Here is an 18,163-nt window from a genome sequence, read left to right on the forward strand (position 1 = left end):
TCCTGCTGGACTTCCAGTAACTGCAGAAGGGCAATCATCCTTTGACAACTGCTTATTGTTGGTGGAGCCACTGAAAGAGCAAGTGAAGGCAAAGCATAATTCCTAAATCCAGACAAGACATGTTTAGAGGACCTCCACTGCCATCAAGATGCTGCAGCTGCCTTAGCCAACCCTGCATGCAGCAACAGCTAGGCTGGACAACAGGCTATGCCCTTGCCATCAAAGCTGAAAGCATCTTCTTGGAAATCCCACTTTCATTCTATCTAACAGAATGCACATGGTGCTGCAAAACATGAAGATTTCAAAATGTCATTTTTAACCACTCATTGGATGACTCCACAGCCACATTTGCTCTAGCAAAACAGAGCTGAGAGGAGGGGTTGAGTTTCTCTGTATCTGATGGGAAAAAGGAATGAGGTATGGGAATGAGACGACACAGCTTAATAACACTTAGGATCAAGAAGAAAATTATAAAGTAAGGATAATTTGGCACATAAGCAAAACAGGTGCAAACTTTTAGGCCACAAAGTATTTGACAAAGCAGATGCTTAAACCTCCTGTTTAAGAATACAATTAAAGCTTTCTTTGCTATTATAAGCGAATTTGAAGGCAAAGGTAAATTTACCACATTTGCAGTCACTGTTGGAAGTGCAAAATCTCATCTGCCACGTTCTCAACATGCACAAGGATCTTCTCTCCATATCCCTTCCAGACAAAGCACTGAACTTGTTTTATCACCTGAATCCAGAAAATTCAACCTGATGGCAAAATAGGCCACTTCACATTCAGACAGCCTTTACTGAGATTCCTCTCCACAGGACTCAACTCCAAAGGAAACCATGATTACAGACCTGTAAAGGTCAAAAGCACTGCTTTCTGGGGCTGATCGATCACTACTGTTATTGCAAAAACCAGCTAAGTACATTGATCTTTCACCTCACAGTAGAAGGGAATAGTACAGAACTTGGAGAATAAAAGACAACATTAGACAAAACTTTGCAGTAAACTTGGCAGCAGAACAGCAGTGCTTTCTACCCAGAAATGTGCTTTGGCATCGCCTTCGATTCAGTGCTCAAAACCTTAAGAGTTCCCTGAAAAACTTAAATTAAGTGGTGAATACACATGATGTGACAAGCAAGGGCCATATGTTCCAAGTCTGGCCAAGGTTAGTTATACAACGTTATTTCCTGCAGCTTGACTAAGAGAAAAAAATAAAACAGCACATTTTTTAGCCCAGCCTCCACAACTGTTCTCCCTCTCATGAGGATAAAGGCAGTATGTTGTCCACTTCAAATTTTGGCACAGTCTAATTTGTAAAATTTATTATTTGTTTTCTGATAGCCCAATAGAAATTTTGGCTATTTATGTGCAGTTTCAAGCCATCAGGCATGAAGACTGACATATGAAGAATCCCAAGAGATGCATATGGCTTTGTGATTATGCAGAGGTCTCTGTCTGGAGGGTTGCCTGGTAAACTTGCCCTCTCCTGCTGCTTCTTTCACAAAACTGTCCCTTTCCTTCTCTAGACTTGCTCCAGCCACTCACTCAAACTGCTTGCAAGGGTACCTTCAGTTCCTGTGTGGATGTTTGTTTAACAGTTTTCCCATTTACATCATTTCTTTACTTCATGAAAGCATAAAAAAGGAAACTTCATTTTCTCTTTCCTAAAATGCCCCATATAGGACAAAGCTCTGCTGAACAGGATGTGCCCTGCTGTATGTGGCTATTCTCAATACTCCATGGCTGCTGCTCATATTCCTTCCCATGGTGCCCCATTCCATCCTGCCACATCCAGCAGTCCATGGCTGCATACATCACTCCTCACACTGTATGCAGAAGGGAAACAGCTGTGTTTTTTCTTGCTTCTGGTCTTGCAACAGACTGCATTATGGACTACTGCAATTCTTATCAAATCCCTGGGAAAATACATGCAGATACCAGAAGTTTTATACAAACCCCTTCATATTTGAATAGTGTGTGATGAAGCAAAAAGAGCAAAGCAGTGTTTTTATGTGAATAGTCTTTCAGTGCTTGAGAGGTTACAGTGCACAGAATACAGTGATGCATAGAAGACACTTGTACAAAAGCCAGTTGCTCCCCTTAGGGCATTGCTCATCATTTAAGAAGCTTTTAGAGCTCCTGACCACAGAAGCACCAACACAGTCCCTGCATTATGCCGTCCTACTCTCCTTTCCATTGATCTTTGAGCTGCCAAATATTTTCTGACTTCTCTCAGGGCTGTTACAAACACCATTTTACAAAACTTGCACCACTTTTGAGCAATTCTCTTCCATGTAGTATCACACAGTTAAAAGATGTTGCTGGGAAACCTATGCACAGATCAGTGTTGGCAGATACCATGCAGGCACCAGCACAGCTGGAGAGAGGGAAAGAAAAGAGTCTGTTTCAGTAAACAAAATACTATAAAGTAGCTCAAACAAGCTACTGACATATTTCTATTGTGCTACAATGGTCACATGCTATTTGAGACGTTCAGTCTGCTAAGTGACCCACAATGAAAGGTCAGCCTTATTTAAATAGCTCAGTAGCTCCAAAACTGTTGCAATTCCTTTAGTTTAAGGCATTGCAGCCATTTTGTGTTGCAGTATCACTGCCTCTAGACATCTTTATCCTGAGGAGAAAAGTCAGCAAGTTTTCTGCAAGAGTGCATTTTTAGTTATATGCCACCTCTGTACTGCATGGACTCCATAACTGGCATTTGTTTTTCTTCTAGGGCCCACAGGCCACACACAGAGGTGGCATTGTGCAGTCCCCTCTTGGCAAGAAGCACTGTTCAGCTGCAGAACTGGAGAGACTGCAGGGGAAGGTCACCAAGCCCGACAGACATGAGACACACTGATGAGAGATCCAGTCTCCGTGTAAGCAGATGCCAGGGAAATTAAGATGGGGTCAGGGAAGACAAGCAGAAAAATGAGAACTGGTTAGTATGGGAAGCAGATGCATCATCCTGAAACTTGCTGTAACTCAAGAACACTGTTTAGCAACAGGCAGAAGAAGAGGCTACCAGAAGGCAAACAGGAGGTGTATTAAGTAGCTCTTCTTATTACAAATAAAGCTTGTAAGATACATCTTACACACACATACACATATCACCCACATCTTGTACAGAAGGAATAATCTCTAAAACAGAGAGGGGAGTAAAAACCATTGCACCTCTAACTCGAAAGGCTCAAGCACCTAAGGTTCCACTGCATTATGCTGCCCAACTGTGCTGCTGAAGCTGGGACTGTACAAGCTGTGGTCCAAGTCACATCAGAGCACATTTTTGCAGCTGTCATCTTGCAGTTAACACATGAACTTAATGCAACTGTGGGAGTTTCCTCAATCTATGCATTGACCTACATGACCTAGTAGTTTCAGGATAGCTCAAAATCAGATAGATGAGACTAAATGCTTGTGCTTTAAATCTTTAACTGATACATAGGAGGAGAGCATCTTAAGGCAGGGGATCCACAAGCTCGGACAAACGTCAACAACTGGCAGAAAGTGGCACATTGAGTTTAAAAAAGCACAACATTGCAAGGTCTCCCACAAGTTACTAAGTGGAGTTTATCACTCTCAACAAGCACTCCTCAAGATGTTGCATGTACTTTCAGATTTTGGCATCTCAACAGGATACATGTTAGTCAAATCAGGAACAATTACTTTTCAACTCTGCAACAATGTCAGATTCCAAGCACTTTTGGATCTTCGGTCTTCTCTCTTAAGCCTCCTGCCAGCATCCGCTTCTTCCTCGCAAACAGCCAGCACAAACCTCCACCCTGACCTTTATTCCAAACACACACTCATCAAATTACAACATATCCAAAATATTTAGTTAAAAAAAAAAAAAAAAAAAAGAGAAACCAATTTGCATCTACAGCACTCGGTCTCTTCAATTCCTATGAACAATCTTATTGGTAACTGATGTTTTTATCAAAATTTAAAGAACCTCCAAGCAGGAACAAGTCCTTTTACGCTTGTAAAGAGCATCCACACCTTCTGCACTGCTTGAGCTACTGCTCATGCTGCAATCACCAGGGTGTGAAACCTACAGGCTTAAGACTGATAAACATATACAGACAGCATCAAAATCAGTTCTCACAGCACCTGCACTTCTGCTGCCAACCAACAGCCACATGCAAGGCAGAGCAGACATCAGTGATGTAACTCTGTACTTAAATTAGAATTACAGACCTGTACTGCAACCACACTGCTGGACAAAGCAATCACTTTCTACCACTCCACCACAGGAGAAAGGAAACTCAGTTTACCAAGGGTCTGCAGTTCCTTGCACCCTGCCTGAACACAGCACTGTGTGAAGAATCCCACCTTTGCATTACAGCTTTTTCACAGCTGTCCTGCTGTATGCTCAATGTTCTGGATCTGGACAGGAAAACCACAAAGAGAAAAAGATTGCTTTTGAAATACTTAAGGGTGGAAAGATCACAGTTCTCCATGTTAGAAGTTGTCATCACAAAGACGACTCCTACATTTCTTGTCACATATGCATATTCCCATTCCTGGTCCACTGTTAGTTTAGCAAAGAGATTTTCATTTACACAAGATGCGCATTAAGTCGTTGTGCCCCCTAAAAAACCTGCTAGTTAGCACACCCAGAACACAAGCCTTGGACAACAGCTGAAGTGCCCATCTGTATTTAAGACCCTCAAACTGTAAACCAAACCTAGTAATAAAAGCTCTGCACAATTTTCTCTATGTGAGATGAAGATACCAATAAGATAATTGTTTATATAGTGATCCACATGAAGAAGCTGAGACATCCGAGTTCAAAATGAAGATAATACAGGGTAATGGAGAAGACAAAGGTCTATGGGATAAAAGGATAAATATTTTTCTCCTAGGTCTTGTCACCTTCTCAGAGACTAGAATGCCCATTTTTTTAAAATAAAAGGATTTTGACAATTTTCAGTTGCTTGTGGAAACTTTTACTTCATGTGAACACTTCAAGGAGAACAGTTCTTAACTGCAACACCTACATTTAGAAGGTCTGTAGCATGGAAGTGAGCACAGAACTCCCACCCACATGAAGGCACAGACCAGAGTTCATAATTACCAGGAAAGCTGTTTACACCAGCCTCTGTGAAAGTTTTCCTCACTTACAATCCAGCTAGTGGTAAAAAGAGGGCTATTGGCAAAGTGCAGGTTTACCAGGATGAAGCCAGCCCCTCCTGCCAGTCTTGTGTGGTGACACACGATCAGCACATCGGAGGCCCAGCCGAGTTAGCACTCACAGCACCAGCGGGCTCTTGAGAAACACACAGGTGTGCCAGCACCGAGCAGAACTGCTTGCACTGAAGGCTGCGTGAGTCAGTGCACTTGTCCCACCATATCCCATGCTCAGGTAAGATTAATGACACTAAATCTTCTCTGGAGCATGGAGTTAGATATGTCTGAACTTGACATGCCAGTGGCCTACTTTTCAGACATGCCCAACATCCACGTCTCCCTCTGAAGGCAACAAAAGAAAATTTTGAAATGGTAGCACATGCTTTTAATACTGAGGAAGCTGATGACAACTTAGGATCAGCTGTGCACATTAGGAAAATCGCACTCTAGCTTCACATGAGCATACAGTGCTATGGATCACTCAAGTCTCTAAATGTTTGGCTATATATCTGTTGATTCTATGTGTTTGCTGGCAAAGAAAGAGCATGGATGAAAGCTAGTAACTTCTTAGGAGTCATCCTGCGTTAGATTTATACATTCCTGGATCTCAAATTTTGCCAGTACTTTAACTCTCACCTGTCTAGACAGGTGCATCCTTTTCCTTAGAAGAAAAACACAAAATATCTTATCCCTCCAATGCATACCAGCTGTACTGTAAGATACAAGGCTCAGTCTATTTTGCCCAGATATAGAGTTAGAAAACCTGCTATCATTAGGACACAATGAACATCACTCAATTACCATGAGTGACCAGGATTCAGAAAAGAAAATATGTGTGCATCATCTGTAGAAACGAGACACACTAAAAAGGAACTCCAACCTTGTTGGGTATACAAAGTTTTGAGAATCTAGCTAAATATGTAAACTCATTTCCACCCCACCCCCCAGATTCCTTCTTTCCCCCCCTTTTTCTTTATGAGGAATAACCACACTCTCTATTACTACATAGTTTTCATTTTATTTCTTAAAATACATGCGTGTGTGTGCTAAACATGCAGGGCTATATAATCCATTACTATGTCTGCAAGCTATAGCTAAAACCACTTTTATGTCTTTTAAATCAGATAACACCACTGGTGCCATACAAAATTGAGACCAGAGACCAAGCTAGCTCCTGCTTTTAAAGATTTAGGTGTATAGAGCCACATCATGCAGCAAAGGAAATCTTTAAATTGGTACCTAGCTGTTGTGTATGCAAAGACTATCAGCAACTTCAATAATGATGTATTCAGCCATTCATGAGCGAAACAGTTCCTCCCTCATCTACAGAAGATGTCCCAGCCTGAAGTAAATGCTGGAGATGGTAAGTAATTCCAGCTGAAGTTCTCTGCAGAGGTTTCAGAACATTTTCCTCATAAGAGCAGTGCATAGGACAGGCTGGGAAATGTGGACAAAACTCACTCATTTGGTTAACAAGTAAAGGGAGAGAGAACGTCTCCATAACCATCCTTAACAGTTTCTAGGAAGCTCTAAAAGCCCTCCACATTCCAAGGCCATTAAACAACCACGTCAACACTGACGGAGAAGGCAGGTCCAAACAGGAAAAAGTACCAATAAGGATCTGCACAAGCCTAATCATAATACATAGGTATTGAAAGTCTGGCAAATTATGCTTTCATCCCAGGCAGCCTAAAACCTGCGGGTTAGACTCCCAACCTGCTATCCCTTCCAAGTCAGTTTTAGACTCTTAACCTCTTAATTACAATAAAAATGCTAATCCAAGCAGAAGATTAAAGACTCATCAACCAACATCTTCATGCCTAAAGAAAGAGAAGACAGGATCATAGCTTGTAGCATGTCAAGGATGCTGCAAACAAGCCCCAAAAGCAGGCACATTACCTGGTTAATTCCTTTAAACAGAAAATAACCTGGGAACCTTTGGACTTTCCTAGTGTGAAACTCCCGGCTCCTTCTTCACTTCTTGTCTCTTGAAGCTGAAATCTCAGTTACTAGTGAAAATAAGGATGTTTCATCAATCCCTATACAGAGATATCAACCTGGAGCATCAACCTGTTATCAACAACTAAAGCTATTTATTTTTGCTAAGGTGAGGGAAGATGCAGAGATTGAGAGAGGCATCTATATGAGAGGAAATAAATTTCAGGAATACCTTCTTACAGATGAAAACAATTGGCTAAGTAAGCCTAACAAGCTACAATGAACTAAAACAAGCTCAAGCTTCATTCAATGTCACTTTAAATACATAAGAAATGTGAAGACAATAAAATTGTGAGCACATAACAATGTAAAACTCTACTTAAAGTTCCTTTGACAGTATACTTCTTTTAAGTAGCTCAGCTCTTCTTGGTACCAGGCATATGAGAGTTTCCGTGGAGACCTCAGACTAGGTGAACTTAAATTTGCACATATTTGACAGCTGAAAACTAAGTCACAGTGAGGACAAAGACGAAAGAAAACTGTCAGTTTTTCAGAAAGCTTGCAGAGACATAAAAGCAGACACTCAACAGAACACAGGCATCCATGAGAAAAAGTCCATCCAAACACTTGTGAATATCAAAACATATTGACATGCTGGTCAACGCGTGTCTTTCAATCTTAGGACACAGGTTACACAGTACACCTGAGTTACAAAGAAACACTGCTTAAAATAAGTATTTAAAGACACTGCATGAAAAATAAGCACTTATTTTGAAATAAAATATCTTCAAGATAGAATTTTGAAGCTACAGCTGCAGACTGAATCAAGTTTGAGCTCTTTCAGAAGAGACAAGAGTTGTCTCTGGGCAGCCTCAGTCCTGCGAAGCCCTGTTAAAGGGCCTGAAAGCATTCTCCTCCTTGGCAGCTTTTCAACACGGGATTTAACTCCAAGATCTTATCACTGATTCACGGTATTTTTAAACAATTACCAAGAAATGCTTGGAGGGGGGAAACGAAAACCAAAACTACTGTTCAAGCCAATGCCACCACAACCTTTAGGCAAGGTCAAAGATCTCCATAGACTCCCCGGAATCCTCGTAATGACGGGGATCTCAAATCCCATTTCACCCACGCCAAGAAAAGTCACTTAAGTCCCGCAAGTTTCAGCGCCCAGCCCGGTCACTGTCCTGACGCACACAGCGGTGGAGGAGGAGGAGGAGGAGGAGTGGGACACTATGCTGGAGACCGCTGCTCCAGGCTCCTTCCCCTCCGGGACGTGATGTGTCTGCCCAGAGCAATGTCCCTATGCTGGACCACCGCCACCTCGAACGCTTGTCCGGGCTCCGGCTGCTGGAGTCTGCAGTCGCACAGGGATGCTGGTGAGTTTCCTCCACCATCCCTCGCCGACGGGACCCACCACCTCCCGCTGGTGATGCCGGTGATGGGGGACATCAGCCAGGACCCCGCGCCGCGGGCCCCGCACTGCCTCCATCACCGGCAGCAGCGGTGGGAGCTGGCAGACCACCGCCGCGGCCCCGCTGAACACCCGCTCCCCGGTACCTGTCTTCGGAGACGCTGATGACCCCGTCCTCCTTGGGCACTATCGCTGCCATGTTCACCACCTCCTGCGAGCCCTCCACTTTGTTGAGCAGGAGGGGCTTGCGAGTCAGCGCCTTGGGCTGGGGCTCCGCCGCCATGGGGCCGGCGAGTACCGCCGCTGCCGCCGGAGGAGGCTACGGCCGGCGGAGGGAGGGAGGCGGCCCGCACTGCCGAGGTGGAGGAGGGACTTGCCGGAGCCGGGCGCTCCCTGGGAAGCAGGAACAGCGCGGCGGCGGCGGCACCGCCCCCGAGAGGGGCAGGGCAGAGCCGGGCCGGGCCGGGCGGGGCGCGGTGCTGTGAGGGGCGGGAAATGGCGGCCGGGCGCCGCCATCTCGCAGAGCGGGGCTGTAGAGCGGCGCCTTGGCGAAGGGAAACCTGCGGTCCGGCGGAGGTGCGAGCGCACCTCTCCTGCCAGGGATGGCTCCAGGGACAGCCTGGGCAGCGTGTCCCTCTCTGAGCCGTGCTCGGGTATGGACTGGCGGCACTGTGCGGCTCCCTGCGGTCCGTCCCACACCGCTGTGGCCGCCGGGCGACAAAAAACCCCCACGCGAGTAAAGATTAAACAGCGTTGCTGCGAAAGTGGATGCATCCCTCTGTTTGCATTTTCCTATCTTAGTTTTTCCTGGGATTGAAAGTAAACACGGGATTTCTGCTGCTGCATTAGACAGGGACACTGGCAGGCAGGGCTGCGCCGCGACGCCAGCAGAAAGTCTCTTTCAGAAAGCTTATTCCTAAGGGAAGCACAGCAGACTTCCACCAGCTCGTTTTCATCAAGCGGCTTCTTTTCACTCGCTTTTCTTGACAGATTCATTGAGCTCCAAGAAAGTCGGATCACTTGTCCAAAGCTCTGTGCTGAAACCGGTGAAAAGGCAGCTTCCTCCCGAGGCGTATGCCAAACTTTCATAATCTGTCTCGAAAGATTCTGGAAAATCACGCCCAATGTCTGAACTGCTGTCCTAGATTGCAGAAGTTGTCAGCAGATTGGAAAGCGCTATTTCAGCTGCAACTTTAAATTTACCCACACTAAGCCCAATGAACAGCAGTTCTTGTGGAAAAAAAAAAAAATCAGGTATGAAACATCCAAGATCGGGAGACGAAATTTTTCTCCAGTAGAACACATCAGTATCTACAACCGAACAAATATTGATTGCTCACTCACACTCCTGTTGCCTTTGTAGTAGACAGAGGCACCAGAGGAAAAATAAATAATTCCTTGAGACAGAAATTAAATTTCGTCATGTTTAGTAATCTCTGTTCTGCTAAACAGTGTCTGCAGGAGTACAGCAAGACATTTAAGCTTTCTGAACTAAACATGACAGGTCCACAAGTGTGCTGTAGAGGGAAAGGTCTGGTCAGCAAAGCTGGATTACATGAAATGAATCTGCAATTTCAAATTATTTCCCTGAGGATGTGTGATTGGACTAGATAATATCTCTTCCTCAGAATTCTTAAAACGGAGCTCCTACTGAAGAGTCAAAGACCCACTTTCTTACTGCTATGGGTGATCCTGCAGTCCTAGGCTAGACCTACAGATAGAAATGCTTGTCTCACTACTTGGTGAGGTGTGAGGTATTCTTTGAAGATTGATAGACTTGTTAGTTTTCAGAATATATCTAAAAATGTCTTTTAAACTGAAGTCTGGTAAGGTCTACTGACCTTGCAGTAGTTTGCTCTCAAGATTAAGCATTGTGGATCACTGACAGATGAATAGGGACTGAGGCTATGTTGAAGACAGCAGGCTGCAGGCTCTTGGGAGACCCAGAATACATTTCCCAAAAACGCTTTTAAGGAAGAAAGTAGCTGAGGAAATGAGTGTCTTGAGAGGCAAAGGTGTGGGTCATAGGACTGGAAGGAGGTCCTACATATCTCCCAAATCAACTGGATTATCCTCAGTTGCCCACTGCAATGTCACTCTTTGCTATTAATCTTGTCCAGGTACAACTACTCCTTCAAGGTTTAAGACACTGTTCAGAGGAAAACACTGAAAGGCAGGCCTACATTTTGGACTAAAGTGAAGTAATAATATGATAAAATCAAATATATGCTTTATATAAATGGTTAGTCTTTGGAAGTAAGTTACCGTTTGGGGAGAAGGGAGGGAGAGGAAAAAAAAAAAAGGACTACGCAATGCAAGAGAGATTCCAGAATTCCAGCGGCTATTCAAGATAAAACTCTTGAGGGCTTTAAAATTCTTTTAAAGCTTATCTGTAATGGTGATTTCCTCTGCAAGACCAGGAAAGGACTTGAATAATAGAAAGGTGTCCTGAGGTCTAGTATATCATTTTACCAGGTGTGCAAACTTGAGGTCAGTGCTCTACTCTCCCTGATGAGATGGGGAAATAGGGTTGGGAAATTATGGCACACAAAAGCAATTTTGCTATGACTGATAGAAGAAAAAGTAATGTATGGAAACCTGGGGAGAGGAGTAAGGGAGAGAGAGAAGAAATACAAAGATTTCAAAGTGAGAACATGGAGCTTCCTCTTGCATTCTCCCCGACAGGCTTAAAAAGTATTGTGATGGTAGAAAAGGCATGGAAATTCCCAGCAAGACCCGAGTGTTGTCCCAGGTCTACCACTGTTACACAAAGCAATCAAAAACTTTTTAAAAACATTTTTCCTATAATGACAGAAAGTTGGTAATCATGTCTTGTGTGACAGTTCAGACAAAGTTAGAATTGCTGTAGACATCAAGTTTAGTGAGAACTTAGAGAAGCAAAACTAGGGTACGTTAGAAAAGTGTTTCCCCATATAACTGAAAAGAAAAATCAAGCAAATAAATCTCATAAATACTTTTTTCATTTTCTGTCATAGCTTTCAGGTCAGATTATATAGATTAAAGATATTGCTAGGACTGAAAGCATGACAAGAGTATCTGAATCTGAAGCCAAGAAAAGCAAGCTTATTCAGTTATTTTTCTGCATTAAAAAATGTTATAGGATTAAGAATTATAAGATGCTCCTCTGGTATTTGCTTTTTTGCAGGAAATTGTAAGAATTACATTATGACATCATTTAAAGATTCTATTTCTTGTCTAGTAGGTATGCTTGGATTATGTGAACTTTCTTGGAAGAGTGTTTCCAGCAATAAGACAGAATGAAAATCAAACTGAAAAATGCAGCTTACTTTATATGGAATAAATATTACCTCATCTTTGGTTCTTAGCATCATTTCTCTTACTCTGTGTCCTGGCATGACACCACAGTAAATGAAACATCCATCCCTCTGTTAGTTTTGGCCTTCTATTCTTGGGGCAGGCTGACTTTCTCTCTTTTGATTGGGGTAGAGGAGAATTAGGCTCCCTGCCTCTAAGCAGCAGTCGTGGCTCATGTAATTCATGTGCAGGGTGAGGACAGAAGACCCGGGGAAGCTGCTGTGCTGGTTCAGACTGATGTGTTCACACACAGTAGAGCCTCCTTCCATGCCCTCGTACTGCACCAGAGTACTGAAGGACTTCCTCCAATTCCTTATCTGCAGTCTTGTTTGGAGTTCATGAGTTGGAGCAAACCGAATTCCCCATCTTCTCTGGCAATGTGCTTTAAAAGCTGCTCTCTGGCTCCATCTTCTGTTTGGTTGGTTGGGCTTGGGACTGGCTTTTTATCTCTTTATTTTGACATACAGGGGTGAAATTCTTTTAAGTTTTACATACTAAAGTTGTTTTTAAATGTAGGTAATCACATATTGCATGACAGTTTAGACAAAGCAGAGAGAACCGCGACCTGCAGATGGAAAGAGTGGCCCAGAGAGTAGGGAGCTGAAGGCTCCAGCTCTGCTGCCAGCCCTGTGTTTACAGATTCTCCTGTTCTGCAAAGTTGTTACTCCTCTTACAAAACAAGGTGAAATCCTTTGACCGAAAAGAACAGCAACATGTTCTGTTTTGGTGTAATTGTACTTTTCTAGATAATTAGGACCATTACGTGATCTGGCAATGGAAGTGACATCTCTCATACATTTCAGCTCAAACTGTCAAGCAGTGGGGCCACTGAGTAGGCATGGGACAACTTAATAAACAGATTGGTCTTTTTGTGGATGCTATGAAAAACAGCCCTTTTACAAAGTGCTCAACAATAATAAGAGTAATAGTAAAAGTCACAAAAAGAGGCTTCTAATAAAAAAAAACAACCTAGTTTGTGGTGATTAATTTTTAGGCCCAAACTATTCATGCCCTTTTGAGCCATTAAGTAATCTGATCCCAGTTGCTCTTACCCTGAAAGAAGGAAACTAGTGTGGGAGCGAAACAGTACTTTGACTGATTCAGTGCTTAAATTTAAAATTGCTCTGTTGACAGCAAGCCAGATTTTGGCTTCTGAGGCCTCTTCCTTAATCATTACCCATGCAAAATCAAAGAACTTATGTACACAAAAGATAACCATATAAAAAAGGTAAAAAACCACTTGGCAACAAGTAGAGTTGCCTCTCAATAGTCATTGAATACAGTGTTTTACTCTCTCTCATGCTTTTCTTCTCTGCTTGGTTGTAAACGAAATGTTTTCCAGCTTTACAATTTTGGGGATTTACAATTTCTTCTATACCTGCACTTCTATGCAACTGCAAAAATGCGTGCTTGAAATTCTCTCCTTCTCCTATTTTGTCATCAGTGACAGCCTTCATAAGATAGTTACTGAAAAGTATTTTTAATTTCAGATGCTACATAATTTTTGGAAGACTGTGGGAAACAAATATAGATAAGCTCTTTATATAGGAAGGCAAACTTCATAAAGTACCAAAATGTTCTGTGGAAGATTTGCTTGTCCATCTTGCTTAAAGATATGAAACTTGTTACAAAAATGCACCCTCAAATTTAATCACTGCTCCTTATTTTGCTTCAGGTATTTATCAATCATACAATTAATAGTGTACCACCTATTTCTATTAATAAGCCCTAAATGCTCATTGTGACAGTTTTCTTCAATATTTTATTAGTTTCAATTTATGTGGCCATTGAGAAAATGAGGATCTATGAGAAACAGAGCTTGAATCTACTCTGGATCAAAGCTATAGAGAGAAAGATTAGCCTTAAAAGATAAACATGCCAGTACCACTGTGTAGCACCTTCTGGAGAAAATATATACTCATTTTTAGCTGCCATGCAAGTGCTGTTGGCTTTGTAACTGACTGTGAACATGTGAGAACAAAAAAATGATGCTGTGTCAGTGTGTGGGCTGCAAATGAGAACTCCTGGCTCATACATTTTGCCCCATAAGCAGTTCTGGCATTGTATGCAGTCTTATTGCTGTTTCCTTTGTCCTCATTGATCCTGCTATAGTATTACTCACATTTTGGGCTCCCAACTTTCTGTAAAAAAACCTCTCTAATTTAATTCACTGTCTTTTTGGTAGAACTTTCTGACCACTAATTCTTCTAAGCTCATTATTCTCATATTTTTCTAGGCCTCAGGACTTAAGACCTTTTTTTTTTTCCTTCCATAAATCTTCCCTCTGTCTTCTTCTATGATATAGAAGAATCATAAAGTATCATCAGCAAACACAATTTTGAATCTGGAAAATGCATTAAAATCACCTATGCAACCTGCATGAAAGGTAAATAAATTTGTCTTACATGATGCATGAACTACACTAAAGCTTTGAAGTATTTCCTTTTCTTTCATCTAAAGTGTCCAATTAAGAACATATCCAGGGAATATCAAGGAACAACCTCTTACAATAACTTTTGTACATTTGGCTTTTTTTAAAATTTTTAATTTTTTTCACTTTTGTTACACATAGGTCTACAGTAGATGTTGTTAGATCGACAAAATGCTTTCAACCATCTGAAACCTCACAATGTTCAACAAAGCCAAGTGCAAGGTCCTGCACTCAGATCAGTGTATTACCAACGCAAGCCAGGGGATGAATGGACTGAGAGCAGCCCTGCAGAGAAGATCTTGGGAATAGTGGTAAGTGAAAAATAGGATATGACCCAGCAATGTGCACTCGCAGCCCAGAAAACAGGTCACAGCCTGGGCTGCAACAAGAGCAGCATGGCCAGCAGGTCTAAGGAGGTGATTCTGCCACTCTACTCTGCCCTTGTGAGACCCCACCTGGAGTGCTACATCCAGCTTTGGCATTGCCAGCACAGGAAGAACATGGACCTCTTAAAGCTAGTCCAGAGGAGACCCACAAAAATGGCCAGAGAGAGTTGAGGGTTGTTCAGCCTGGAGAAGAGAAGGTGCCAGGGAAACCTTATTGTAATCTTTCAATATATAAAGGGAGCCTGTAAGAAAGACAGAGAGGCTCCTTACCAAGGCTTGTGGGGGCAGGACAAGGGGCAAGGGTTTTAAAATGAAGGAAGGCAGGTTTAGATTAGGCATAAGAAGAAACCTTTTGCACAGAAGGTGGTGAGACACTAACATGTTGTTTAGAGAAGCTGGGGATACTCCATCTCTGAAAGTGTTCAAGGACAAGTTGGACAGGGCTCTGAGAAACCTGGTGTAGTGGAAGGTGTCCCTGGCCATGGCAGGGGGGTTGGAACTCAGTAATTTTTAAGGACCCTTCAAACGCAAACCATTCTGTGATTCTATGATCTGAGGGTACAAAGGGAAAAACAAGAAAACTACTATTAAAATATAAACTATTATTAAAAATATATACTTTTTTATTGCTTGTTAATATTGACAGGAGCTTTGAAGAAGGAATGAAGGAATAATTTAAGAAATACAAAAAGTCTGATAAACTTAGGGCCAAAAGGTCTTAGCAATGCTGGTGCTAACAAAGCTCTGGCATAATTTTAATACAGACTTTTCAACAGAAAGTTTTTGGACCTGCACAGTTTTCTTGCAGTCAAGCCATTTTTACCCCTTACTGCAATTACATGGAAAGCTCCATATTGTACAAACAAAGCACGAGTCCTTAAAAAATAGGTGGAACCCTTGCTAAGCTGCCAGTTTTGTCAACTCAAAGCTGAGTGACAAAAGATTGCTTTAAGAGCTTGTGGTTCCTAAAGCAGGGCAGCTAAATCCATCCCTCCTGTAAAAAATGATTTCTACAAAGAAGTCCCAAGAAGCAGGTTGAGAGCAAAATTGCAGAAGTTTCAGTGTATACAGGGACTTATGACTCACTGCTGCAGGGCCATTTGGAGTGAAAAAAGAATCCCAGATTGTCAAATCAAACTTTCGCATGTCTTATTCTGGGCCAACGTTATGGGCCACCTTCTCTTTAACAGGCAAGTCACCATTTCTGGCCATCACTGAGGTAAGAGGTTCCTCAGCCTGCAAACACATACAGACATCCCAGTAATGGATGCCCACATTTAGATGGGCACTATCACGGATAGTGTTGTAGAGAATTTGGTTCTGATTACCTCCTGGCCACTCCTGATATTTTTTATTCTTGATAGACTGCAGCCAGAATGTCTGATTGCTTTGAACATCTTGCACTGTAGTAGGCCCATATGTTTATTGTCACAATCTACAGAGTGCCCTTTGATTTTGAAGAGAAAACCATATCTGAGTCAAGTTTAGCTGCTTTAGGGAGACTTCCTTTGGGACAAGAGTGGGTGTAAAAGCACTGGCCCACTGTAGGACATCTACCAATTGTGAAAAATCATGAAAGTGGGAGAATTACTCTTTATTGTAAAGTAGGAAATGCTCTAGAGACAAGAGGCCACTTGTGTTTGGAGGGCAAAACCGATTATTCAGTCATGTCCTCATCTGTAACTCAGTGACCTCCTTATATAAAAATATTATCTGACAAGATAGTAGAAATACTTCTGTGAAGACTGAGGAACTGATGAGTGTACAGCTTGTGCCTCTGAAAGTGCATGAGGAAACTCCAAATGGGAAAACAAAGAAAACCTGTGAGTCAGTCCATCTGGGAGAGAGGAAAAAAAAGTTACACTCTCAGTTGTTTTCATTAGCTCCTGAAATTCAGGCTGACTAGCCCCAGAATAGCCTCTGTATTGTATGCTTAATATGAGCACAGGACAATTTTCACACAGAGGGTCTAAACCAGGTACCAGTATCAAAAGATAAAGATGCCCGAAAGACTCCATAGGAGGCCAAGAGATGCTCTTGAAATCATGAGAACTTGTCTGGCATGTTAGATCAGTTCCCAGTAACAGGAGGGGACTAGGGCAGTACTTATTTGCCAGTGAACCATGACAAGAAACAATAAGAATTGGCCATGTCTCCCAAAGTGTTCAAGTGAGAAGACACTGGGAAGGGGACAGATAGTAATTAAGAACATGTAAAGACCCTTTAAACTCTACTGAATGAGTGTTGGAAACAGGTTTCTCCATCTGAAGAAAACCAAAAGTAGATATGCATGTAGGCACATACTTAAATTAAATAAACAAACAAACAAACATCCTCAAACTTCCCCCACCAAAAAACAAACAAAAAAGCCAACCAAACAAAAAAAACCCTCACCAAACTGAAAAAGAAACAGAAACTTTTTGCCAAAGCTAGAGAGATCAAGACCAAAATGTAGCAAGAAATTCAAGCACCTGCTCCAGCTCTAAAGCTCATAAAACAGACCAGATATTGTTTTTTCGGTTCTGAGGCCAAACTGTGTGTCCCAGCTTGCATTGCAGAATTACATTTTCTTCTTCGCCTGAAAGTGATGATGTAAAATTGCTTTTGAGGAAACGACTCCTGCTTCATGCTGTCCTCCAAGACAGATCCATGTACCATCTGAGAGGTTGCCAGGAGTTTCATGCCAAAATTGCCAAGTAACCTGCCTATACATCAATTGCAAGAGCTCTGCATAGAATGCAAGAGCATTGGCTTCTGAATCTCACCAGTGTAACCTTTCTCCAGGGTTTTGGTGGCTTCCAATCCAGCAGTTTGGCTACAACAACCATTCCACTGCAGAAGCAGGTACCAGTGAGGCATCTAGCAAACTTCCTGAATTGATACAATCCTGCCTGACAATTTTCCTCTCACAAGTGCCAATAACCGAACAAAACAAAACAATCCTGAAGAGAAACTAGGACAACTTTCCTGTGCAGGGATGGGCTAGAACCTGATCTGAATGGGGAAGAGGAAAGAAGGGATGGTTGTGCAGCTGCAGCATGATTTCATATTGTGAACACATCACTCCAGTGCCTTCAAATCCTCTTGTAAGACTAGATTTGCCATATGTGTAAATGTGACAGTAAAAATGCTTTGCTACCATACACCTTTTTAGGTATCTGCTCTTTCCCCAACTTAAACGTGTGCAAGTCAGGTGAGTTCTGACTTGGATTTATGAGAGTACTTTTTCTCTGAAATTATATTTTAATTAATTTTAGGGGTTTTCATTCATGTCCTTCGATTTTGGCCAAGGAAAAATATGGGGATATGTGCATCTGTGCATTGCATGTACACATACGTGAACAAAGACTCTGAAGAAAATGAGGGGAAAATACCACTTCTGACAAGGCATAACAATTCTGAAAATAAAACTTATACACATTTTACACTTTTGTTTTATAATAAAAGATGACATGCTGCTCAAGTGCTGACTTGTAGCAGAATAGATTAAAAATTCTTGGACCATCAGTAGCAAGAAATCACAGGGCT

General features: G+C 42.2%; 1 protein-coding gene across 2 annotated transcripts in view; it reads right to left on the bottom strand.

The window, feature by feature from the left end:
• Positions 1–8,896, bottom strand: part of WDFY2 (WD repeat and FYVE domain containing 2) — a 60,166-nt gene extending 51,270 nt beyond the window's left edge. Inside the window, exon 1 of one of the 2 annotated variants that reach the window (XR_015801429.1) lies at positions 8,629–8,895. Coding sequence is in view for 1 of the 2 variants with exons in the window: in XM_014868855.2 (XP_014724341.1) it covers positions 8,629–8,765 (137 nt within the window). In the remaining variant the exon portion in view is untranslated. Of the gene's footprint in view, positions 1–8,628 lie in introns of both variants that reach the window. The other variant, XM_014868855.2, reaches the window with a different exon arrangement.
• Positions 8,897–18,163: the final 9,267 nt, after the last annotated feature.

This window comes from Sturnus vulgaris, chromosome 2 (assembly GCF_052056855.1).
Source record: "Sturnus vulgaris isolate bStuVul1 chromosome 2, bStuVul1.hap1, whole genome shotgun sequence".
NCBI classification, from domain to species: Eukaryota; Metazoa; Chordata; class Aves; order Passeriformes; family Sturnidae; genus Sturnus; species Sturnus vulgaris.